This window comes from Eleutherodactylus coqui, chromosome 8 (assembly GCF_035609145.1).
Source record: "Eleutherodactylus coqui strain aEleCoq1 chromosome 8, aEleCoq1.hap1, whole genome shotgun sequence".
NCBI lineage: Eukaryota > Metazoa > Chordata > Amphibia > Anura > Eleutherodactylidae > Eleutherodactylus > Eleutherodactylus coqui.
Genome location: NC_089844.1, coordinates 10,788,300 through 10,815,698, shown reverse-complemented (window position 1 = coordinate 10,815,698; position 27,399 = coordinate 10,788,300). Strand labels below are relative to the sequence as shown.

The following is a 27,399-nucleotide window of genomic DNA, read 5'->3' as shown; positions in this document are numbered from 1 at the left end:
CCTGGGTATAATAGATGATGGGAGAGATCTCTGTACTGACCCTTGATATATTATACATAGTTATTAGAGCAACCCCTTGTCACAGTCCTGGGTATAATAGATGATGGGAGAGATCTCTGTACTGATCCCTGATATATCTATACATAGTCTTTAGAGCGCGCCCTTGTTACAGTCCTGGGTATAATAGATGATGGGAGAGATCTCTGTACTGATCCCTCATATATTATACATAGTTATTAGAGCAACCCCTTGTCACAGTCCTGGGTATAATAGATGATGGGAGAGATCTCTGTACTGATCCCTGATATATCTATACATAGTCTTTAGAGCGCGCCCTTGTTACAGTCCTGGGTATAATAGATGATGGGAGAGATCTCTGTACTGATCCCTCATATATTATACATAGTTATTAGAGTGCCCCCTTGTCACAGTCCTGGGTATAATAGGTGATGGGAGAGATCTCTGTACTGATCCCTCATATATTATACATAGTTATTAGAGCAACCCCTTGTCACAGTCCTGGGTATAATAGATGATGGGAGAGATCTCTGTACTGATCCCTGATATATCTATACATAGTTATTAGAGTGCCCCCTTGTCACAGTCCTGGGTATAATAGGTGATGGGAGAGATCTCTGTACTGATCCCTGATATATCTATACATAGTTATTAGAGCAACCCCTTGTCACAGTCCTGGGTATAATAGATGATGGGAGAGATCTCTGTACTGATCCCTGATATATCTATACATAGTTATTAGAGTGCCCCCTTGTCACAGTCCTGGGTATAATAGATGATGGGAGAGATCTCTATACTGACCCCTGATATATCTATACATAGTTATTAGAGCCCCCCCCCCCCCCCTTGTTACAGTCCTGGGTATAATAGTTGATGGGAGAGATCTCTGTACTGATCCCTGATATATCTATACATAGTTATTAGAGCGCCCCCTTGTTACAGTCCTGGGTATAATAGGTGATGGGAGAGATCTCTGTACTGATCCCTGATCTATCTATACATAGTCTTTAGAGCGCCCCCCATTGCTACAGTCCTGGGTATAATAGATGATGGGAGAGATCTCTGTACTGACCCCTGATATATCTATACATAATTATTAGAGCACCCCCTTGTTACAGTCCTGGGTATAATAGATGATGGGAGAGATCTCTGTACTGACCCCTGATATATCTATACATAGTTATTAGAGCGTCCCCTTGTTACAGTCCTGAGTGAAATAGATGATGGGAGAGATCTTTGTACTGACCCCTGATATATTTATACATAGTTAGTAGAGCGCCCCCTTGCTGCAGTCCTGGGTATAAGAGATGATGGGAGAGATCTCTGCACTGACCCCTGATATATATATATATATATATATATATATATATATATATATATTAGTTATTAGAGTAACCCCTTGTTACAGTCCTGGGTATAATAGATGATGGGAGAGATCTCTGTACTGACCCCTGATATATCTGCAGTGTTCGAGGAGCACGCCCTTAGCCGAGGAAACAAAGTAGCACCCTGTCATGGGGCTCTACTGTCTGCTCCTAACAGCTAGCTAAGAACTCGACCTTGTTACAGACTGGGGAAATCACGTTTAGTAACCTGGGTTACCTTAAATTCCTGTTTTGTCACCGTGACATCAATGTTCCTGAATCGGCGACAGATTACCCAACTTGAATAAAGTGTACTCCACACACAGAAAGTACCTTTTCTACAAGAAAAAAGTTTCTATTACAAAGATAATAATCACACAGATATAATAGAGGAGATCACCGCTCATACTCCTGACTGTATAATTATGGTCTATAGCTTATTTAGGTTAATATAGAAGGCAATGATAATTTAACTGCCCATCTCCAAAAGCGGGGAAAAAAATGGTATAGCCTCAGCTAATGCAGTGTTGATGCAACATTGGGTAGATGTGAAACTGAATCTAAAGCATCTCATTCTCAAGATAGTGGCTGATAAGTATCAGACGAGGGGCTGCACTGCATGAAAGTAGCTGTAATACAAAGAGGAGTCCTCTTGACTGGGACAGGCAATCAGTTAAGGGGGGAAGGGATGGAAAAATGTGTTTTTGCTGGAGTGGCCCTTTAAGTAAGAAAATAGTATTTTAGGCTTTGCGATCCTTTAAATTACTGGTCCAGCAATCATAACTGAATACACAATTTTCCTTCAATGCATATGCTATTTTACGTTTGCTGAACGCCCATAAACTTGATTTTCAAATGCTAAAAAAAATTACTTTTGTGGCTGGAAGTAATTTCACAGTGCAGCTCAGGAAAATAGAGCAATTTAGAGCAATTGGACTTATGCACAGAGTATTTCAATGTGGATCGGAAGCTTTTGTTTGCATTGTGCTGTGGGAGATACACATGTGGCATTAGCAGCGCCAGGACTGACATGTTGGAAGCGATTCAGGTTGCAGATTATTAGAGAATGTGCTCATAGATAGTCAATAAAACCTGTTAGATCTATTTATACATGGACTCCTGGATGGGAAGTGATGGTCTAAATGTCTCAGTGGGATATTTAGTGTACGTCCTGCTGCTCGATGGTTCTACTATTCAGCCTGGTGCATAAGAGAAACCTTATATTTGTTTTGACTGCAAAAATTAATACTTTGATATCAAAAATATATAGTCTTCTGTAGAGAAGCATAACTAGAGAATGCTCCTGGCCGCAAATGTAACATCTTTAAAGCCCCATTCACACAACACAATGTTTACACAGATTCCCAGAGGAGCATGCATGGCCTTATAAGGGCCCTCATACTTAGACGCTTTGTCTAAGGAGTATTGATACTCTCCCTAACCCACGTCTATAAGCCAGAAACCTACTGCATACTGATGAGGGGCAAAAACCCTGAAACAGCTGTCTGTACACGGTTAGCTTTTCCTCCTGGAGAAGACTCTGGCTTTGGCTCATATTCATTCTTAGTCATTGTTACAAGGCTTGTTAAATGCTGCCTTCCCACAGGTGGCGCTGTAGAAGCATTGATCCATCTTGCCATTTGCATATTTCCCAGAGGAGCATGCATGGCCTAATAAGTCTCCTCACACTTTCTAGCTGCTCTCCCTAAGGCGAAATGATAGCCCTCCTGACTACGCAGATTCCAATATGGAAAAAGAGTAATGCTGGGTAGCCACACGTGGAGTGCAAGCGGCACATTTGTGGCAGCAATCTGAGGTCCAGCCTCGAATTTCAGACTTGGATTCCGACTTGGATTTAGCAAGAAACATTTGCTGTGTGAAGATGCCCTTAGAAAGCCCTTGCTGCCACATACAATGCTGGTCTTCTCCTGAGTTAGAGGAGCCTTTGGGTGTTTTCGGACTCCAGAGCTGCGTGCTTCTGCTTCCTCTTGAAGATCCTGCCAATTCTCAGAAAGAAAATTCTACCCTTGAATATTTGGGCCTTCTAATATATCAGAAAGATTAAATATGAGTCCCCTCATAATCATGCCCCACTCCGCACCACTACTGCTACACCCGCCATCTTAAAATATACTCTTCACACAAGCACCTATATTAATTAACCCCCTGGGCATTTTGTGCAGGCTATAACATAACCAATGTACTAGTCACTAAGGCTCTTTTCAGACGGCCGTTTCTCTTCCATCTCTAGTTTTCATCTTGGGATTCCATCTCAGATACCAAAAATAACATTAAGACAGAACCTTGGATGGAACCATAAGCTGCAATGTGTGAAACGGAGATGCCTCTGGTCTTCTTTTTAAAAAAAGGGTTTGGTCCCTTTCCGTCTTTTTAGGAGGATAGGCAAGTGTTGGGGACTGTGATTTTCTATCCTCTTGAAACGGTACTGCAGCTCTTCTCCCATGGAAGTGAATGGGGAAGAGATGCAGTACCAATCTGGGCCATTCCTAAATGGACAGAGACCTGCACCCCCTTCACATCAGCGGGACACCGGGCAGTGGACCCCCTGCTAACCCGATATTGATGACCTATTCTGATTACAGATCATCAGTATTATAGGACTGGTAAGCCCTTTATTCTGTATATGTAACTTGAGATCCTAATCCCAAGCTCATGGTGACTATAGGAAGACGGAATGTTTTTGTAGAATCCTTTGACTCTATTTACCAATAATGAGCTTTACTTAGCGGGGTTCTCCAGGACATTAAAGGGGTTGTCCCGCGAAACAAAGTGGGGGTATACACTTCTGTATGGCCATATTAATGCACTTTGTAATATACATCGTGCATTAATTATGAGCCATACAGAAGTTATTCACTTACCTGTTCCGTTGCTGGCGTCCTCGTCTCCATGGTGCCGTCTAATTTTCAGCGTCTAATCGCCCGATTAGATGCGCTTGCGCAGTCCGGTCTTCTTCCTTTCTGAATGGGGCCGCTCGTGCCGGAGAGCGGCTCCTCGTAGCTCCGCCCCGTCACGTGTGCCGATTCCAGCCAATCAGGAGGCTGGAATTGGCAATGGACCGCACGGTGCACCGCATGGTGCACCGTGGGTGAAGATCCCGGCGGCCATCTTACTTGGGTAAGTAAGAAGTCGCCGGAGCGCGGGGATTCGGGTAAGTACTGGCCATTTTTTTTTTTTTATTCCTGCATCGAGTTTGTCTCGCGCCGAACGGGGAGGCTATTGAAAAAAAAAAAAAATGTTTCGGCGGGGGACAACCCCTTTAAGAAATATTCCTGCAGACGTAAAATGAATACTGACCTATTCCTGCAGCCCCCGTCCAGAGTTGTAGCCCCGGTGCCCTTCTTAGACAACCTGGAAGAAGCAGCGACTGGTCATGTGCGATTCATTGTGGTGGAACTGTTCAGCCGGTCACAGGTTTCCATGGAAGGATCACAGCTGAAGCCTGTGACTGGCTGAGTGGTCAGGTGCACAATGAACGGCACGTGACTGCCACCGCTTCTTCCGGGTTCCGTGCGGCCAGCACTGGACTGGCAGCCATCAGGATAGGTGAAGACTCAATGTTTGTCATCAGTTCACATGATTTAAAGCCTGCAGAATTTTTCTTAATGTCCAGAAAAAAAAACTTTAAAAGGGGTTGCACCAAAATTGACTTTTATCACCTGTTCATAGGATAAATGATAAAAGCCTGATCCGTGGGGGGGTCTCAGCGCTGAGACCACCACCAATGCCAAGTCCCCTTCTCCTCCGCACAGTGGGCTCACTTTACGCCCTGCAGTGAAGAGGAAATTGAATGGTGTTTGTGCATGCAGGTTAGCACTGGATTCATCTTCAGTGACTGCCAGAGATTGCCGAGCGCTTGTGCCTATTTCAGTCAGCCCCGTTTAGATGATTGGAATCCTATATGCACAACCGCTGCTCCAGTCAATCTCCTCTTCACTGCAGGGATGCAATGAGCCCGCACTGAGGCGGAAGAGGGAGCTCTTGGGTTCAGTAGGGGTCTCAGCATTGAGACCAGCACTGATCATGTTTTTACCACCTATTCCATGAACAGGTAATAAAATGACATTTTGATAGAACCCCTTCAATTACTAAATAGACGCCAATGTAATAAACCAAGTAGGTTTGACTTCACATCATTATGAGCATCATAAATATTTGATGTGCAAAGTATAACAGTGATATAACTGTGGAGTAGCATGGTGGCTCAGTTGTTAGCTCTGTAGTACTGGGGTCCTGGGTTCAAATCTAACCAAAGGCGACATCTACATGGAGCCGGCATGCCCTCCCTGTGGTTGTCTGATTTCCCTACACATTCCAAACATACTAATAGGTGAGTTTAGATTGTAATTCCCAATGGAGACGGGGCCCATTGTAAGTGATGGAAGTCTGTGTACAACACTGCAGAATATGTCTGCGCTATGCAAAGGAGTGCAATAAATGTCAATGATTATGATGGATTTTACATTACTATACTATATTACAGATGGAGAGAGTTATTCTCCTGAGATGCAGATATACAGAATATATTCTCAGTATATAAAGATAAAATAAATAATGAAGTCACTAAATTAGATGATTTTCACGATCTACTGGTTTTTGATTCCCTATATTGGAATGGGGAATCCTAAATCTGTCCTGTCTGTTCAGTCCTGTTGGTGAAGTCAAACTTCAGACAAGACAGGCTGATCAATGCGCAAAACACAGGAGATAACTGGGTACTTGACGTACCAAGTAGCACCAAAGACTGAGATAGGTATGGGAGGGCGGTATAGGACCTTTCCCTGGATCTGCCCTAACTGAACTTGACAAAAGGAATAGATCACCAAACCCGAAAAGGGCGACCCCACAGCTGGAGCCTAACTGAACTCTCTAAATGTCCCTAGGTGTAATGTGGGAATGGTGGGAATACAGGAGGGCTGAACAGAAACATCAAGACAAGAACACAGTACCTGAAGGAAAAGATAAAGGAGTTGCTGAAAACTAAGTCCGGGGTCAGAGTCCAGTAGAGAATATAGTCATTATCAGAGGGAGAAGCAGATAGTCGTAGTCATGCACGGAAAGTCCAACACTGAAACTCAAGCTCCAAAACCACCAAATACCTAACACAGGACCAGGATACAAACGTCCTCTGAGCTGAGGCATCGGAATAAATACCTAAAGAGAGATACTGATAGGCTGGCTGAGATGACAGACAGCTCAACCGGCCTATCAGCACAATAACAGCTTTCATTGCCAAATGCCACTGCACATGGGCCAGCAGATGCATCACATGGTCCGCTGTTGGCGTTGTGACATCACACTGGACCCACGTATGCGCCGGGAGTTAGTCGGCGCTACCAGCGCTGTAATATCTTGGAAATGTCCAGTCAGTTTCTGATTCTATTCTCATAACAGGTGAAACTTGAATATCAAGAATTAATTTGAGGAGTTCTATTCACAGTTGCAAGTCCTTAAGGAAAGAGCTGTATTATGTATCATCGTATTATTGCACAGTGGTCTATTATAGTCTCCTTTGTAATATTATCCCCAGTTGAGTCATTGTAACTTGTAATTACTCTTGGCTCTAATGTTCCTTACATATACAAAAGAAAAATATATTGCGTCTTCGGCTTTGAAAATCCTCACTACTAAGCGATATTTAACAATTAAACTCCCATTTATTGACAATAGAAATAACATTTGTATCCGGCTGAAATACCGTCCAGCCTCGCTGTCTGGGGAGCACAACCCAAAGGAAGATGAACTGCAGGAATAAAGCTGCGGTCTCCGCGGTCACAGCTGAGTTATAAAGTCCCCACAGAACTATTTTTCTATGGTGGTTTTTGTAATGAAACCTCTAGAATCTTTGACAGTGAGGTATATATTCAGGGCCAAGAAGCAAAGGCAATTTAAGAAGAGACTCTTCTTAATCTTAAGGGACTTCTTGCTTTGCATTACCTATTGAGAAGTTAGTGCACAGAGTTTATGCATGGAGAACTTTGTGGTGCACAGATATCCAGAAGTTAAGAGAAAACATTTAACGATGTCACCTCTCACTGCATGCTTTACTGCTGCATAACAAATAATGTTAAGTAAGGTCATGGCGGCACGGCGAGCCGTAAGAGACTCTGCCAAGAGTAAGCTTGCATATTTCCTGCTGCTTCCATACTTTGGAGCCTGCAGATTTAGATGATCCAAGTGTATATATTTCATTAAAAAAAGATTTTACTGTTTGCAACAGCAAAAATACGTTGCTTTCTTGGGGTCACCTATTGGAATGGTAGCTACCCAATGAGTCAATATCCAACCTTTTTAATAGGCATTGATGCATGACTAGGGATGTATGCCAAACCAGAATATCAATCTGCAAAAAGCTGGTTTGGGTTCTTGCTCCTCTCCACTGCACAGTAGTGTTATGGTTAGATGGGTGAGTGGCCGTCAATGTGAGTCCGGGGTTAGTGTTAGAGCACTAGGGTGTAGGGAGTCTAATAGGCCCTGCAATGCTCCGTGGAAAAAAGCTACTCTACTTTCAACTATATTTTATCAAAAACTGACCCATAAAGTTTGGACAGGAGTTTACGTGAATGAACTTATATATGAGCCGCTCCATACCTTGACAAACAATAGGTAACAGGAAATCAGTGCTGCTGACAAAGGTGGAGAAGTCGGGAAAGAGGAGTTCCTTTATTAAGCAACGTGTTTCAGTGTTGCACCAACACCTTGATCAGTCTGAGTGATGCCAAACGTTGCCAGTTCTCATGGTTTTTAAGTCTGATCTGTTTGTATTATGAATGGTTCGATGAAGGCTTGGGTCCAACACTGAAACGCATTGACCAGTAAGGAAATTCTTCTACCTCGGCGTCTCCTACACCTGTGAGCAGCGCCCATTCCCTGGTTATCCTCCTGTTTGCAATTCTACTATGGACCCCCGTTTTAGTCAGTACTATAGCCTGTGACCGGAACAGCATTGTGCATGCTTGTCCACCACTGCATTCAAATTTCTCCTAGTCTTGGTCAGGTGGCTGGGGGAACAGGGGCCTTGAGTTCCACATTCTAGCAATTGGGACCACCACTGTTCTAAAAATGTTCATTTTTCCAGTTGATGTGATAAATGCGTTAGACTGGAATACCCCATTAAATGCAGTATTTGCAGCCCTCTGGTCCCAGGGAAGGCATTTGTTGAGAGGCCAGGGGGGAGTAGTTATATTACCCGCTGCCCTCCTCCTCTACATGTTTAGTACCATGGATCTGTTTTTTCTATCTTCCCACTTCTCCCCACAGCCGATATCGTTCTCTTCCTATTGGTGTTTCTGCCTCCATCCATAAAGTGCATATAGATCTTCCATAAAACCTCTTATGTATCCATCCCAGCATGACTGATGAAGGGGTTTACTCCAAAATGCTTTCTACTCCTGTTTTTTTTACTAATTAAATAAAAGAAAATTCAGACTCTACATCCTACCGCCTTAAGAGGGTTGAGCCACCAGCCAGGTCTTTAATTCATGTGTGCCATTCTCTCACCTTTTACAGAGGTCATCTGGCTGGCAGCACCTCCTTATTTGCCTTTTTTAAACCAACCTCTGGACCTAGTCCTGGGTCGGCATCCAGGATTCAGGCCTTCTTCTTGATATTTGGGTTTACTCCACTCCTCTCTTTTCCTGTGGCCCCTCAGTGGTTTTCCAACATGGCTGTGCAGCTTCTTAGACAACTTGATGTACGCTGTGCATTGGTAGTTAGACACTGCATGGTGCGTTTGGATTGGTCAGTGCTACTCATGCATACAATGCTGGCCAATCATAGTAGCATGTAGTGTCTTAGATTTCCAATGAACAGTCTGCACTGAGTAATCTAAGAAGCTGCACAACCATATTGGAAGACCACTGAGGGGCGCCAGGAAACCATGACACGCAGATGATGGCAGCGGGTAATATAACCCCCATATGCACGGTTCCTGAACAGATTTGTAACTTTATACGTGTAGTTTATATCCATAAGTGAATAGCAAGTTGAAACTTCATTTCATACACAGCTATTCTATAAAATAGATTAAAGGGCCTGTCAAAAGAAAATGTTCTTATTAATTGTGTTGCAAATGTAGATTTGTTGCATTGAATTCCATGAAGCTTTCTATATCAGGCTTGTAAAACGAAAAACCCGCGATTGCTATAGGGTCTGAAAGTAACGGCAAGTAATCTCATTACTGGCTTCACTAGATACAGCCCCACTGAGAATCTGTAGACATTGCAAATGTTCCTAAGAAGAACACAGGCACAGCTAGGTATTCTCAGATTTATTAACTCACCCTAATTGAAGAAAAAGATTTATTATGTTATACCAGAATTTTTACTATTATACCAAATTTTTTAACATCTCCAAAAATTACTTTATGTGACATCTTGCTTTTCTTTTATATTAGTTCAGATGAGGACGGATACACAGGGGTTCTCTGGAACTACACTAGTGTATAGAAGGACTGAGGTAGCATTAGATAAGTTCTAATTAGCCTATCTAGTATCTGCTACATCTTCATTGCCTACCACTGATCTTGGGGATTGGAGTCCTGGCATAGGAGGCTTATACCTTGTCTCACCTTTCACATGTTGGACGCCAGGATGACATACAACAGGCTTTCATTTACCTCTTGGCAAGATGTACATAAGAAAAAAAAAGTCTAATTTGCTGCTCAAGTTCAATTATACAATCTGAATAATATTGCCATTCTAAAAAAATAACACTGACATGCCAAAAGTCATGGGACAAAAACAAATATAGTATAGGACCCCCTTGTGTAGCCTGGAAAAATGTACCAACTCAATATGGTATTGATTCCACAAGTGGAAAGAAACCATCTTAAGCGATTCTGAGCCATCCTTATACCCCCCCCCCCCCCCCCCCACACACACACACAAACACACACAACTCTTTGGTATCTGTAGGGGCAGGATACCACTCGCCATCAGTCAGTTACATCTTAAGGGTCATATATCATAACAAGAATTATTTGACTTTTATAAGTTTGGAAGTGGACATCAATATGAAAGGGTAAATGAGCCATATGGTGAGTTGCAACATGTGCTATATATTAGCAGACCTATCAGAGGAAAGGTCAAACTTTACCCGCCAGAAATGCAAGCTTGTGTCTCCTTTAGAGGAAAAGGTGCAAAATCTTCAGGAGAGAATAACGGTACTGTTGTATCTTGTCGACACCAGGAGTGGTGGGTGAAGACAAGTGTTAGGCTGCTTGACAGCCAGGTGATGCGCCCAGTTCCTGATTGGCTGCACTCACCCCTCCGCCACTGTTACTTGTGCTGGGCTGCTGTAACTTGTCCCCGCTGACTGCGGTGAGTAACCCCGCCGGTGTGGTTTGTTCTCGGGCACTCCTCTGTCCCCTCACGCCTCCAGTCATGTTTGGGCTCTGGCCTCCCGGCCCTCCCGGCTCCTGTCAGTTATGCCGCAGGTGAAGGTTGTTGGAGGGTGAGAGGCTGGAGGGGAGATGAGGTGACATGGCTGGCAAGGTCCTAGCAGCGTGGGATTAGTTTTGGCTGGGATGGAGAGTTAGGGTTAGTTTCAGTGTTAGGCTTACATTTTTGGCTGTAAATGCTTGCATCGTAATGTGACCCCGCTCTCAAATGGAAGCATGTACAGCTAATAATGTAAGCTTAACACTAAAACTAACCCTAACCATCCATCCCAGCCCAAACTCATTCGACACTGCTAGAACTTTGCACCAGCCAGGTCTCCACCCATACTTGTGGTGGAGACAAGATACAATAGTACAGAGAATAACTACATTGCAACTCATTAAGAAAGATGAGGATTTCCGAGAGAGAGAGAGAGAGAGAGAGAGAGAGAGAGAGAGCAGAAATGACTCTTCAGAATGTTGAAATAAAGAAATGTTTAGTGTACCTGCACAAGCAGAAGAATGGAAGCATGTGCGCCAAAGAAGCAGGAGGTTCAGGAGTCAGCCAGCATGCATACTGCTTGGGAACCGGTACTTGACTTTCATGCAGAAGAAAAATAAGGTGGTACATCAGGAAATGACATTTCTCACAAAGAAGTGTCTAGTAAGCATCCAGAATCCTCTTGGATGGAGAAAAGTGTTGTTGTGAAGAAGAGGAGGAGAGTGGTGGTTGTAGGGGATTCCCTATTGGGAGGAACAGAGCTGCCATCTGTAGACCTGACACCTCACAAGAGGTATGCTGTCAGGGGCACAAATCACAGATGTGTCTGATAGGCTGTCAAGACTCTTCAGTCCTACAGAACACCACCCATTCCTACTAATACATGTAGTGACAAATGACACTGCAAAAAAAGACCTTGCAACTATCTGAAGAGACTTTGAAGATCTCGGAAAGAAGGTGAAGGAACTAGGAGCACAGGTGGTCTTCTCATCCATCCTCCCAGTGGATGGTCATGGAACAAGGAGATGGAACAGGATTCTAGAGATGAACAACTGGCTACGTCGATGGTGCCGTCAGCAAAGATTTGAATTTCTAGACCATGGTGTGACGGGTTTCACCTTACGAAATTGGAGCTCCGAACACAGGAAAAGAAATATGATGTCATAGCCATCACAGAAACTTGGTGGAATGATGCACATGATTGGAATACAAGGCTTGAAGGATACAACGTATTTATAAGAAACAGACCTAATAAAAGGGGAGGAGGTGTTGTGTTGTATGTTAGAAAAACATTAATCTCCACAGAGATTCAAGCTTCAGAGCTGGGAGTTCTGTAGAAACTGTTTGGGTAAGAATACAAGGAGAGAACAACAGAAAGGACACCATTGTAGGCATTTACTACAGGCCGTCTGGACAAGCAGAAGATATGGAGGAACTCTTTCTACATCAGATGGTCAAGTTCTCAAAAAAGCACAACATAGTGATCATGGGAGATTTTACCTACCGAGACATTTGTTGGGAATCTCTCTCAGATAAAAGTAATGGATCCAACAGATTCTTATCCGCTTTTGCTGACAACTTTATCTTCCAAAAGGCAGAAGAGAAAACAAGGGGATCTGCTATCTTCAACCTAATTCTTACCAACAGGGAGGAAATGGTTGAGGAAGTAAGGGTGGCTGGGACCTTAGGAGGCAGTGATCATGATGTCCTCGAATTTCGAATAACAAGGAAAGGAAAACCTCAAGATTGGATTTTAGAAAGGCAGAAACTGTAGGGCAAGTGTCAGAAAAGTTAAAGCTAATAATCAATTGAAGCTTGCAAGAGAGGCCAAAAGCAATAAAAAAGGATTTGGGGGGTAAAAACAAAAGAAAAGTAAAAAATACTCTGAGATGTTTACAGGATGAAAATGGTGAATTAGCTAAAAATTATATTGAGAAGGCTGAACTTTTAAACTCCTATTTTTATTTGTTTTCTCTCAGAAAGTAGATGTAACATCAACTGATCTTCCCTGTGCTATTGGGGGAATAAAAGAATGCAGACTATCTGCAAAGAGATGGTGAGGGAACACTTACCTAACTTGAATTAATTCAAGTCTCAAGATCCAGAGGAATTACATCATAGGATACTAAAGGAAGCAGCAGAGGTAATTGCTGAACCACTCGCCATAATCTGTGAAAATTCCTGGAGAACAGAAGTCCCAGAAGATTGGGAAATATTGTACTTATCTTCAAAAAAGAGTAGAAGGTGGACCCAGGAAACTACAGGCCTGTGAGCCTGACTTCTATACCAGGAAAGATCTGAGATCAGTGTGCAACATTTTTATAAAAAATCTAAGAGGGAATCGAGGAGAAACTGATCAAGTTTGCAAATGACACAAAGCTAGGAGGGATGGCTAACAATGGATAAGAGAGAGGATTCAAAAAGATCTGGAAAAGCTTGAACAGTGGGCGGCGACTAACAGAATGGTATTTAACAAGGAAAAGTCCTATATCTGGGCAAGAAAAATGAAGAAAGCACATACAGAATAGGAGGAATTGGGCTAAGCAGCAGCACATGTGAAAAAGACTAGGGTATACATATAGATCACAGACTGAACATGAGTCAACAATGTGATGCAGCAGCCAAAAAGGCAAACAAAATTCTGGGATGTATTAAGAGAAGCGTAGAATCTAGACAGCATGAGGTAATTAGTCCTTAGACTCTTCTGTAGACAGTCCTTATCTGGATGGAAGCAAAGCTGGCATCATAGACCTGTATAAAGGACATTGATTTGCAGGAATTCTGCCATCCGGTAGGTGGCACTTCAGAGGTATTGTCCCATCTTCCTTATTTGCATATATTACCCAGCGGAGCATGAATGGTCTTAAGGATTGATGACACCCCTCCTGATTCATTCAAGTGGCATGCTGTGATGGACATTGATTGCGGCATGTAAGGAGTTAAGAACAGAGATCGATGTTGTCATTGATCCCCACTGTTGCAGCAGGAGGCGTCAGTCACAGCTGGCTTCAGCTACCAGATGGCATGGGCTTACTTCTGAGCCTGCGCCATCCACAGTACTTAAGTTTACATCCTGTTGCATTAACTGTCACCCTGCCAGGACGTAAACTTACGTCCAGTGGCATTAACTTAAAATGAATGGAGTAGTAGTGTGCATATGAGACCATTGCTTCATTTATTCATGGTTGCTGCCTATGCCTGTCCTCCCGATTGTTGGAGCCCCAGCCATCATGCCCCAATGATCATCTAGTTGTCCCCTATTCTGCGAATAGCATAATGTTATGGGACAAGGTTTCTTACTCACAAAAAATGGTGCCCAATTCATCGTGCCTGTTGATGTAGTTAAGGGGAACGTTAGAGGAGATGCTTCATATGATGGTACAGATTTGTTAACTGCCGGGTCCTAATGAACTCTGATTGAGCTGCAGATGAGATACAAATCTGGTATAAATGACAGCTCACATTCTTACACACTTAATGCAGTAATTTGCAAGTTCTCTAAGAATTCTTCCTCGGAAGCAGAATTTCTTTAGAGTTAATGTTGTTTGAAAACATGAAATTATCCCAAACACATGCAGATAAGAATAGCGGAAATTATCATCTTTAGGAGATTAAATTGCGAAGAAAGTTGCCATAACGACAATAAAGAATAAGTTGCAGGAGGCTCGTTGGTCTCAACACATTGACGTAACGGTGAGAATAGATTGAGATGTGCTCAGCAGCTGCATGGCCATCCAGTGTCCAATGTCATTATACCTGCTGCTCCGATAAATTATAAGGGGGACGCAAACTAACAACCAGTAATTAGAATCTCCACCTATGATTCTGAATCTCGAAGAACATATCGATCTCTGATATTAGAGAATGGACGCTGTACCTGTGCAGAAATAGCTGAATTATTGCATGTTCCTGTGTAAAAATAATAATTTTCGGCCAATGAATACAAAATGATTCTCTTCCACAATTTATGGCAAACATTAAAGGGATTTTCCCATCTCAGGAATCCTATTTCAATGTGTTAGAAACCACAAAGCAATGCCCTCCGCCAAGAGGTTTATTTCCCAAATGCTCCGTTCTCCATATATTGATTCCTCCGCCCACTTGTTGTTTATTGCTTGTTGCTATGGAAACGGGCAACCTCTTCACGGCCACATAACGGGACGGAACTAAACCATGGATTTCAATAGTTTCATTTTCAAGAAGAGATCAGGCTTGTCCTATATTTCTCGTACATAGTTCTTCTACATGCGAGAAAGATGGGGCCGGACCTATCTTCCTGCTTTCTTTTCAAACATGCGCTATAGCAGAAGGTTTGAATAGTCAAAAAAAATTAACAGCGGTTCATGCACTTCTCCGTAGTGGTGAGCCTAGTAGCGCATGCGCCCACATGTATAAGTCTGTGATGTCAGGAGCGCATGCACACTAGCTTCCGGCCCAGATTCCGGTTACCGCTGTACTCTGCTATCTCCTTCTATAAAAGAGGTGGTCTGTGTCAAGTCAGTGTGAATCTCCGCTTCCCTCCGCCTCCTCCATCTGCTCCCCATAGACATGTATTAGCAGCATGAGTCAACCTCTCCTCCACCTCCAGTCATCCATCTCATTATCTTCGACAGGCTGCTCATGCCAACGCTCTCTATTAACAAATGGTGGACAGCGAATAAGAAGGAAGGGCGACCCCCTAGTGGGCACACTGCGGAAGAAGGGCTCAGCAAAAAAACGGCATTTTAGGCAAATACAATGATTTGCACTTTTGCTGGTTATCTGGTTGCTCTCACAATATTTTGTGAATTCAGTGACTATTTGCCGGGTACATACCGTATCTGAAATTGTATGCTTTACTTTACTTGCTTCTGTAATGCTGTAGAATACTAATGTTACAACTAATGTAGAAGGAGAAAACACAATAACAGGAAACAACGTTTGTTTTGTCTCTTCAGCTCCCAATCCGTGCGCTGCTGGTAACGGGAGGGGGCCGTGTTCCCATTTGTGTTTGATCAACTTTAACAGGACTGCTGCTTGCGCCTGTCCACACCTGATGAAGCTGTCCTCCGATAAAAGGACTTGTCGGGGTAAGTCATCTCCAGCAAACATAAAAGGGAAGATTTTGCTTGATTGTCTCAGATCTACCCTAAAGTCTAAGATGTTCTTATCCATAAAGCTGATATAACATAACATTGTTTTCAGTTTCCTGAAGGGTATGGCAGCTCCTTGCTTCTCCAATACTCTCTTATTTTGTTCCTGAGATGCCCTCATTGCCAAAACCAATCCCTCCCCTAAAAGTTGTCAGATGGATGAAACTTTCTCTGTGTGATTGTAACGTTGATATAAGTGATTACAATATCAGAGCAAAAGGGTCATTTCTTATGGAGAACCGACCCCTGTAGGGAGGCTCTAGTACCCTATTGTACCGCCTCTAGCTTGGATACAAGATGTGATACGGGCGGCATGGAGACTCTAGTACCCTGTTGTACCCCCTCTACCTTGAATACAAGATTTGATATAGGCGGGCATGGAGGCTCTAGTACCCTGTTGTACCACCTCTAGCTTGGATACAAGATGTGATACGGGCGGCATGGAGACTCTAGTACCCTGTTGTACCCCCTCTACCTTGAATACAAGATTTGATATAGGCGGGCATGGAGGCTCTAGTACCTTGTTGTACTGCCTGTAGCTTGGATATAAGATGTGATACAGGCGGGCATGGAGGCTCTAGTACTCTGTTTTACCGCCTCTAGTTTGGATACAAGATGTGATACGGGCATTTAGGCTCTAGTTTGGATAGAAGATGTTAAACCGGGGGTCTTGGAGGCTCTAGTACCCTGTTGTACCGCCTGTAGCTTGGATACAAGATGTGATACAGGCAGGCATGGAGGTTCTAGTACCTTATTGTACCATATCTAGCTTGTATACAAGATCTGATACGGGCATGCGGGAAGGCATGGAGGCTCTAGTACCCTATTGTACCGCCTCTATCTTGGATACAATATGTGATATGGGGGGCATGGAGTCTCTAGTATACTGTTGTACCACATCTAGCTTGGATACAAGATGTGATACAGGTGGGCATGGAGGCTCTAGTACCCTGTTGTACCTCCTCTAGCTTGGATACAGGATGTGATATGGGGGACATGGAGGCTCTAATATCCTGTTATACCACATCTAGCTTGGATACAAGATGTGAAATGGGTGGGCATGGAGGCTCTGGTATCCTGTTATACCACCTCTAGCTTGGATACAAGTTGTGATACAGATGAGCATGGGGATTCTAGTACCCTGTTATACCGCCTCTAGCTTGGATACAAGATGTGATATGGGTGGGCATGGAGGTTTACCGCTGCTCTATGGTATCTTGCGGCATAGTGATCCACATTTACTGCAACTAAGCTTGTAGATTGCGTAAACTTCTAGGCTGTCAAGCAGAGGCATAACTGGAAGCTTCTGGGCCCCAATGCATATTCTGTAACATGGCCCCCAACTATAATGCTTTATTAATCATACTGGGCTCTCCGTATAGAGAAGAGAGGTCTCATGGGCGCCCTAAGGCCTCATGGGCGCCAATGCAACAGCATCCTCTGCATCTCTTACAGTTATGCCCCTACTGTCAAGGGTTGGCATCCCAGATGATCCCATATATGTTCTATTGGGGATCCTAAGCCCAATTGCCTTGTCTGCATGCCCTTACACATCCGCCTGCCCCAACACCTCCTAACGGTCTGGTCAGAACAGTGCAAGTGAGGGACAGTACTACTACCGTCCAGTTTCTCTGCGTCGTAGAGTCATCTAGTGGCCAACAAGCTCTACACAAGTGGAAGAAGAGGTCACTACACACAAGGAACCTCTAAGAGCCTCTTATAGGCCAAGGGGGGGGGGGGGACCACTTTTAGGGCCTCCGCTGACAAGACAGTTCATCTAATCACCACAACTCTCATCATTTGTATATCTGCCTGAGATGGAACTGCAGGACAAGTTTTGCAGCAAAACAATAACTCCTTCTAGGGGTCTGATATATATATTTTTTTACAATGACTGTGCATCATAATTACATGTCAGTCACACAACGCCATCCATTAATTAAGAGAGAATTTTGTTTTTTGCTGTTTAAATATTGGAAGTCCACATTGATCTAGGGGCACCAGAATCAAATCTATACAACCAGCAAGCCCTTAAAGGAGTGATCACCAGCCAGTGGCTCAACTTGGGATCCCTGACCTCTGACCATATGTACTGACAGTATTGCAGACCAATACCTTACCCGTTCAGACTGCATACTACTAGTGTGCGCAGAAATATTTAGCAGCAGTTGCCTGCAGTTGCACTCTGTCTTAGTTTGGCCAGGCCCATTTTTGGCCACGAGGCATGTTGTATGGCCAAAGATCATTCTATACACAAGAGAAAAAAAACTAGGGTTGCGCTGTGACCTTCAAAAATTAAACTTGGCATCACTTTTATTAACCCTTTAGTGATGCAGCCTATTCTGGTTGTAAAAATGCAACGATTTTAGGGGGGATTTTCACCTCCACTTTTCAAAAACCATAGCTCTTTTAATTTTTCCATCGACACGGCCATAAGAGTGATTGTTTTCTGTGTGGCGAGCTGTAGTTTTTGTTGATACCATTTTTTGAGTTTATATTACATATTGCATAATATTTAATAATAATAATAATAATAATCTTTATTTGTATAGCGCCAACATATTCCGCAGCGCTTACAAAAACAGGGGAAATACAGAAAGACAAAAGTACAAAAATACAAAACCCACGGTTACATAATAATTAGAGATGAGCGAGCATACTCGTCCGAGCTTGATACTCGTTCGAGTATTAGCGTGTTCGGGATGCTCGTTACTCGTAACGAGTACCACGCAATGTTCGAGTTACTTTCATTTTCTTCCCTGAGAAATTTGTGCGCTTTTCTAGCCAATAGAAAGACAGGGAAGGCATTACAACTTCCCCCTGCGACGTTCAAGCCCTATACCACCCCCCTGCAGTGAGTGGCTGGCGAGATCAGGTGTCACCCGAGTATTAAAATCTGCCCGCCCGCGGCTCACCACAGATGCTTTCTGACAGAGATCAGGGACAGTGCTGTTGGTGCCGGAGCTGCTATAGGGAGAGCGTTAGGAGTGATTTTAGGCTTCAAGAACCCCGACGGTCCTTCTTAGGCCATAGAAATCGCAGATCGCACCTATGTGCGATCTGCAATTCCTGTTCTCTTCTCTATATGCGCTCAATGGGGCCGGCGGCAGCAGCGCCGACCCCATTGAGAACATATAGAAGACAAATCATTCTTCTCTGCCACAGCTGTAACAGCTGTGGCAGAGAAGAACGATGTTTGCCCATTGAATTCAATGGAGCCGGCAATACAGCAGGTTCCACTGAAAGCAATGGGCTGCCGGCGATCGCGGGATGAATTGTCGGGAAGGGCTTAAATATATAAGCCCTTCCCTGCAATTCATCCAGAAATGTGTTACAATAAAAATATATACCGTATATACCGGCGTATAAGGCGACGGGGCGTATAAGACGACCCCCCAACTGTCACCTTATACGCCGGGAATACAGCGGAGCAAAGAATAAAATTGATTACTCACTTCCCCTGGCGTTCTGCGGTGCTGCTGCAGGCTGTCGCTCCCTCCTGGTCCCTGGCAGAGCATTGCTTTCTGTACGCAAGGCTTGAAATCCCCGCCTCCAGAAAACACGTGCCTTCAGCCAATCACAGCCATTCAATGACATCATTGTCATTGGCTGTGATTGGCTGAAGGCACGTGTGTTTTCTGGAGGCGGGGATTTCAAGCCCTGCGTCCAGAAAGCAATGCTCTGCCAGGGACCAGGAGGGAGCGACAGCCTGCAGCAGCACCGCAGAACGCCGGGGGAAGTGAGTAATGATTTTTATTCTTTGCTCCGCTGTATTCCCGGCATATAAGGTGACAGTTGGGGGGTCGTCTTATACGCCCCGTTGCCTTATACGCCGGTATATACGGTATATTTTTTTATTTTTACACATTTCTGGATGAATTGCAGGGAAGGGCTTATATATTTAAGCCCTTCCCGACAATTCATCCCGCTCACGCCGGCAGCCCATTGCTTTCAGTGGAACCTGCTGTATTGCCGGCTCCATTGAATTCAATGGGCTAACATCGTTCTTCTCTGCCACAGCTGTTACAGCTGTGGCAGAGGAGAACGATCTTTATGCTGACAGTGCGGGGGGGGGGGGGGGGGGGGGCACTCTTGCCGCTATTGTGGCTTAATAGTGGGACCTGTGAACTTGAGATGCAGCCCAACCTGTAGCCCCTCGTCTGCCCTATCCGTTGCTGTGTCGTTCCCATCACTTTCTTGAATTGCCCCGATTTTCACAAATGAAAACCTTAGCGAGCATCGGCGATATACAAAAATGCTCGGGTCGCCCATTGACTTCAATGGGGTTCGTTACTCGAAACGAACTCTCGAGCATCGCGAAAATTTCGTCCCTAGTAACGAGCACCAGAGCATTTTGGTGCTCGCTCATCTCTAATAATAATCAATTGATGGAAACAATAGGAGTGAGGGTCCTGCTCCAATGAGCTTACATACTACAAGTAATGGGGGGATACAGAAGGTAAAGGGCTGGAGATGTGCACGGTATGGCGGGGTGGAGAGTGTGGGATGTTATACACATAGACAATGGTCAGGCCGTATAGTGGCTGAATCGGTATGACTGCAGGGGGCGGTTGATGGTGGCTGGCAGGGATTGCAGTCACTAGGACAGGAAGTATGTTATCAGGCGGCATACAGAGGAGCTTACTTTAGGGAATGTGGTATGCCTCCCTAAAGAGGTGTGTTTTTAGAGCATGCCTGAAGTTTTGTGAATCAGGGATAGCGTGGATAATTTGGGCTAGCTCGTTCCAGAGGATCGGTGCTTCTCTGGAGAAGTCATGGAGGCGGAAATGAGAGGTTCGAATTAAAGGGGCACTCAGTCTGATTTCATTAACAGAGCCCGGGCTGGGTGTTTGATTGAGATGTGGGAGGCAATGTAGGGTGGGGCGGTGCTGTGGTGGGCTTTATGGATGAAGGTAGTGAGTTTCAATTGAATTCTTATTTGATGGGCAGCCAGTGCAGTGACCGGCACAGGGCAGAGGCGTCCGAGTAGAGGCTGGACAAGAAGATGAGCCTGGCTGCCGCATTCAGGATGGACTGGAGAGGGTAGAGTCTGGAGCAGGGAGGCCGATCAGCAACGAGTTGTAATAATCGAGCCGGGAGTGGACGAGGGCAACAGTGAGCCTTTTTAGCGTGTCCACAGTGAGACAAGAGCGGATTCTTGCGATGCTCTTGAGGTGCAGCTGACATGTCCGGGCGAGAGATTGGATGTAGGGGGTAAAGGAGAGATCAGAGTTGAATATAACCGCAAGACAGCCGGTGTGATGGGAGTTATGGTGCCACACACTGAGATGGAGATGTCAGAATAAAGTCGGTTAGTGGAGGGCGGAAACAGGAGAAGGTCAGTTTTTGAGATGTTCAGTTTTAGGTAGAGAGAGGACATAGTGTTAGAGACAGCGGATAGATGGTCGGTGATGTTTCGGAGGAAAGGTGCAGAGATGTCATGGGAAGAGGTGTATAGCTGAGTGCCATCAGCGTAGAGGTGGTATTGGGGGCTAAATCCCCTGATGGTTTGTCCAATAGAGGCTGTGTAGATGGAGCAGAGGAGGGGGCCAAGGTCCGAGCCCTGGGGGACCCCAACAGCAAGGGGAAGAGGCAAGGAGGTAGAGCCAGCAAAGGAGAGGCTGAATGAGCAGTCAGTTAGGTAGGGGGAGAACCAGGAGAGAGCAGAGTCCTTTAGGCAGTCTCTGCAGGAGCTCATAGCCAGGTATCAAGGACTTTCTGACTATTTGACTACCCTGTAGTACCCTCTGGGGCACTGCACAATCAAAAAGTCATATGCATTCCAAAATAGTATTCATAAAGACTACAGAACGTCCTGCAGAAGCCTTCATACAACTGTGGAAAAATAAAAAATGATGGCGGTCAAAAGATGGCGGCAGAGAATAATTAGATTTTTTTTCAAATATATTTCATTTTTCAGTAGGACAGCAGAAAAATATATACATTTGATATTGTCATAATTGTTCAGACTCGTAAAATAAAGTTAGCATGTCATTTTTTGCGCACACTGGAAAATCAAGACCCCCTCCCCCCAAAAAGATGGCAGAATTGTGCTGTTTTTTTCTTTAGTTTATTCCACTTAGAAATGTTAGAAAGTTTGTCATCAGATTATATGGCACTTAAATAGTATCATTGAAAAATACAACTTGTCATGCAAAAAAGCCCCCAGACAGCTCGGCAGATGGATAAATAAAGGTTGTGCTTGTTATCATTTTTTTGGAAAGGGTTAAGGAAAAAACAAAAATGAAAAAAAAAGTGTGCCATTAAGGGGTTAAGGCAGATTCTCCAAAAAGAAATATGCATTCATCATTTCTCCTGCATTCTTGGCAGCAGAGAGTCAATGGAATGGGAAAACCTAACATCATTAGTTTGTGTGTCAATCAGGTTGCAGGGAGTTTGTCCCAAGGTTGCTTTGTCTTCAGATGTCAGCGACCTTATCGCGGCTATGCTAATATTACTTTATAATGCTCCGCGCTCGCGCTTCACGCTGACAGTGATAAAACTGGTCTGATGTGCAAATTCTTCTCACTTTTCCTGCGTAACCTGTATATTTATTGACTGTCTTTGCGAAACATGAGGTGGAATTTCTAGTCATTTGTACGCGACAGACGGATATGATATCGCAGACGGTTTCCTTTTTCTTTTCATCCATAAGTTACACCTGAAATTAGGTTGCATTTCAGTAAAACAATTTTGTGAATTATAAGATGTATTCCTTATCTCATGCTCACACACATCATATTTCATGCCATTTTTGGTACTTTTTTTACAAAAAAAAAAATCACAAAAATGGTGTCAAGGACAGCAGCTGTGCTGAGGTTAAAGTGGTCATTCCATAATTTAACCATTTTACGCATTCTGAGGTTAACAAACATGGGATTGCACTGGGTTAGTACGGAGTGGGCACCGGAGCTGAGTCTGCACCATATGTGGCGGGAGCTGAGTCTGCACCATATGTGGTGGGAGCTGAGTCTGCACCATATGTGGCGGGAGCTGAGTCTGCACCATATGTGGCGGGAGCCGAGTCTGCACCATATGTGGTGGGAGCTGAGTCTGCACCATATGTGGTGGGAGCCGAGTCTGCGCCATATGTGATGGGAGCTAAGTCGGCACCATATGTGGCGGGAGCTGAGTATGCACCATATGTGGTGGGAGCCGAGTCTGCACCATATGTGGTGGGAGCCAAGTCTGCACCATATGTGGTGGGAGCCAAGTCTGTACCATATGTGGCGGGAGCCGAGTCTGCACCATATGTGGTGGTAGCCGAGTCTGCACCATATGTGGCGGTAGCCGAGTCTGCACCATATGTGGCAGGAGCCAGGTCTGCACCATATGTGGCGGGAGCTGAGTCTGCGCCATATGTGGCGGGAGCTGAGTCTGCACCATATGTGGTGGGAGCCGAGTCTGCACCTTATGTGGTGGGAGCCAAGTTTGCATCATATGTAGCAGGAGCCAAGTCTGTACCATATGTGGCGGGAGCTGAGTCTGCACAATATGTGGTGGGAGCTGAGTCTGCACCATATGTGGTGGGAGCCAAGTCTGCACAATATGTGGTGGAAGCCAAGTCTGCACCATATGTGGCGGGAGCCGAGTCTGTACCATATGTGGCGGGAGCTGAGTCTGCACCATATGTGGTGGGAGCCAAGTCTGCACCATATGTGGCGGGAGCTGGGTCTGCACCATATGTGGCTGGAGCCGAGTCTGCACAATATGTGGTGGGAGCCAAGTCTGCACCATATGTGGCGGGAGCCGAGTCTGTACCATATGTGGCGGGAGCTGAGTCTTCACCATATGTGGTGGGAGCTGGGTCTGCACCATATGTGGTGGGAGCCGAGTCTGTGCCATATGTGGCCGGAGCCGAGTCTGCACCATATGTGGCCGGAGCCGAGTCTGCACCATATGTGGCCGGAGCCGAGTCTGCACCATATGTGGCATGAGCCGAGTCTGCACCATATGTGGCCGGAGCCGAGTCTGCATCGTATGTGGCGGGAGCCGAGTTTGCACCATATGTCGCTGGAACCGAGTCTGCGCCATATGTGGCAGGAGCCAAGTCTACACCATATGTGGTGGGAGCCGAGTCTGCACCATATGTAGCAGGAGCCAAGTCTGTACCATATGTGGCAGGAGCCGAGTCTGCACCATATGTGGCAGGAGCCGAGTCTGCGCCATATGTGGCGGGAACTGAGTCTGCACCATATGTGGTGGGAGCCGAGTCTGCACCATATGTGGCAGGTACTGGCTGCCACCATGGAGAAAACTCCTATCCCAGCCAATTAGCCTTTGCATGCCAAAATCAAACTCACCACTGCATTTAAATAAAAATTTAAAAAAACTTTCCTCAGTATGCACAAACAAACACACAATAAAAAAATTATATTGCTCTTTCAGTAAAATCTAATATAATATCACGTTATTTATCCCACACAGTGAGCACCATCTAAAAAAGATACACAATGCTGGAATTTTGTGTATTTTTCCATTACGCTATCTTCAGGAAAAGATTAAATAAAATCAAAATCAAAAAGCCTTCATTACCTCAAAATGGTAAAAATAGAAAGTGCAGCTCTCCCCACAAAAGACAAGCCCTTACATCGATGCACTGGTAGAAGAATAAAAAAGTTATGGGTCTCAGAAGATGGCCACAAAAATAGTTGTTTTTTAATCAAACATTTATGTTGTTTTTAAAGTAGTGCAACTTAAAAGAAATTGTAAAAATGTTGTATAGTCTTAATCAAAATGATCCATAGTATAGAGTTAAAAGGAGTATTTTGGTCTTTTTTGAACTGATGACCAGGGGTCTAACTATAGGGAATGCAGAGGATGTGGTTGCACCCGGGCCAAGAAGTATTAGGGGGCCCATAAGTCCTCTCCTCTCCATGTAGGGAGTCCAGTACTATGAATAAAGCATTATAGTTGGGGGCCCTCACACAGATTTTGCATTGGGCCCAAGAGCTTCATGTTACGCCTTTGCTGATGACCTATCCTCTGGATGGGTCATCGGTAGTCAATTGGTGAGAGTCTGCCTCTAGGGGCCTCGGTCCATCAGCCGATTGTCCGGACTGCTGCACCCAGCAGCCAACCAAACATCATCATCATTGGTCAGAGGAAGCAATGGGAGTGTCGCACTGCTTCCTGCTCTTTTCATTGTTAGGATGTCACTTCCTGTTCTGAGCAGGAAGTCTAGAAGCTGTGTGATGCTTTCATCACTTTATTGGAATTATAGTTCCCCCTGCTTCCTCTGACCATTCATGATGATGTCCGGCCTACTGTACAGTGCAGCAGGCCTGATGATCAGCTGATGTACGGAGGTTCTGAGTAGTAGACCCCCAGGTATAGGTCATCAAATAAAATAGAGCGGAATACCCCTCTAATATGCCATTTTTATCACAATTTAAACACCATTAAAATAAAGCTCCCCAAATATGATGCAGTCACATTTTTATCCATTAAACTCAACTTAATTTTTAAAAAGTTTTTCAAAACATTATAACCTATATTAAATGGTACTATTAAAAAAATACAACTTGTCTTGCAAAAAAAACAAGCCCTTGTCCTGATATATCAATGGAAAAATTAATAAAGTTAAGGCTATTGGAAGGCACAAATGAAAAAAATAGATCAATGCAGGAGGCAGAATGTGCATCATAGGGGTTGGGAAGGGAATGACCTTCCTCATGCTCCCATCAATGGGAGCTGAAACCAGCTATTACACTTCTGGCACTTCTACCTCTGACACCAGTGAGGTCTGTGGAAGTGTGATAGTTAGCTTCAGCTGCCATTGATTTCAACGGGATCTACCTGGATCTACCTGGATCTTAGTACCTATGCTGACCAACATATCTCCTACCCATACAGTTTGTTTTTCTAATTCCATAAGGGGAAGGTTAGTAACATCCAAATGCTTTTGAAGGTGTTCAGTATCTTTCATTTGCCTTACAAATCTACTCAAGGATACAGTCAGATTTGACATAGGGATAGCATCTGGATGCCAGTAGTACCTTAATGCAGCCTCAGCATCTGGCAAAAAGGTGTACGTTTCTGTAAACCAATGTATCACCGATATGTTTTGTAAACATCCAGAGAATGAAGTAGTGAGATTATACATACTGGTGGTGTTAGTTTGGTTGGTAACAAAGCATATATATTGGGGCCAACTTCCATCAGCATATGGAAAGAAGCAGGTAGCACCGTCTAATCACATATGCTGACTGAAGGCTGCAGGAAACATGGCTCATATGCGGCTGTACTCCGTCCGCATACTAGGCCATCCAGTGTTTCTTCACAGTTCTCTATGCCATGGGTTTTATTTTCACTATCAGTCCTAGTAACTGTGAACTTGGTCAACCTATATTGGAAAGCATATAGAGGCGGTCCAAACACCACAGGTAGTCCTACAAACTTACACATCAGGCTTGTGTCTTCTACCTCATAAAAAGTCATTTCTCCAGTACATTCCTCATCAGAGCATTCTACACCATCAGCCCTGGGCCGTATCCAAGATGCTACTGGAATTACATTCTTGAGAAGATTTCTCCACAATTCTTCATTATTTGTCATCAAATCTGATTGTGCTTTGTCCTTATCATATCCGACTGCAAGATGTCGGGGGAGGAACAAGGAAGGCATCCATTGTGGCTGAACATTTACCAATTTAGAAACATCCTGTCCTACCCCAACCATTTTATTCTTCATCACCTCTAAATCTATAGAGTTCAATACCCCTCCACCTGTACCAATTCCCCCTGGTAGGGTATCATACCATTCTCGTTTTACTCTGGTGCAGGGTTTCATTGCCGGAAGAGAAATATTAAAATGCACAATGGTTTTCTGGCTCTTTGTGGACACATTCATACAGGTATGTGGTATTCGTACCATATCATCATCGCGTACTTTCGGTCTCATATCTAACACTGTTAGATATTGTCCCCAGACTGTACGATTTGTTATTCTGGTAGCATTTATACATAATACTGTATATTTATCTCTCAAGTCTATGGTGATATTAATGCCCCTGGCACCTGTTATGTTCCTTTTATCTAGTGACTTCATTACTGTATAATAATCATATTGATGATCTAATTCAGCCATACATTCTTGATCATCAAACCTGGGCTCCAAAGCCCTCCTTTTACGACCACCCACTCTCCGGGCTGTAGGTCATGCGTTCCCTCAAGGGAGTTAGAATCTGGAATTGAAGAAAACATCTGGTTGTGCAGTATCTTCAGACAAGCACTAACAGACATAGCATAGTCAGTTAGCGCACCATACGAGGCCTGCAACTGCTGTGGAAAATACAGGCCCAGTCTTGGTGCTCGCCCAAACAAAATTTCATATGGTTATAACCTCATCTTTCTGCTAGGTACATATCTTACTGATAAAAGAGCTAATGAAAGGCACTCAGTCCGTGGTTTGCCCATTTCCTGCATTGCTTTTTGTAATTTTAATTTTAGGGTACCGTTCATCCTTTCTACTTTTCTACTACTT

The 27,399-nt window shown here is 44.2% G+C and overlaps 1 protein-coding gene across 1 annotated transcript in view; it reads left to right on the top strand.

Annotated features, from left to right (window-relative positions):
- The window catches only part of LRP1B (LDL receptor related protein 1B), a 1,872,788-nt gene that overhangs the window by 1,196,179 nt on the left and 649,210 nt on the right, over window positions 1–27,399 (top strand). The window contains exon 29 of the mRNA XM_066577770.1: window positions 15,721–15,852. Within this exon, the coding sequence (XP_066433867.1) occupies window positions 15,721–15,852 (132 nt within the window). The remainder of the gene's footprint in view (window positions 1–15,720; window positions 15,853–27,399) is intronic.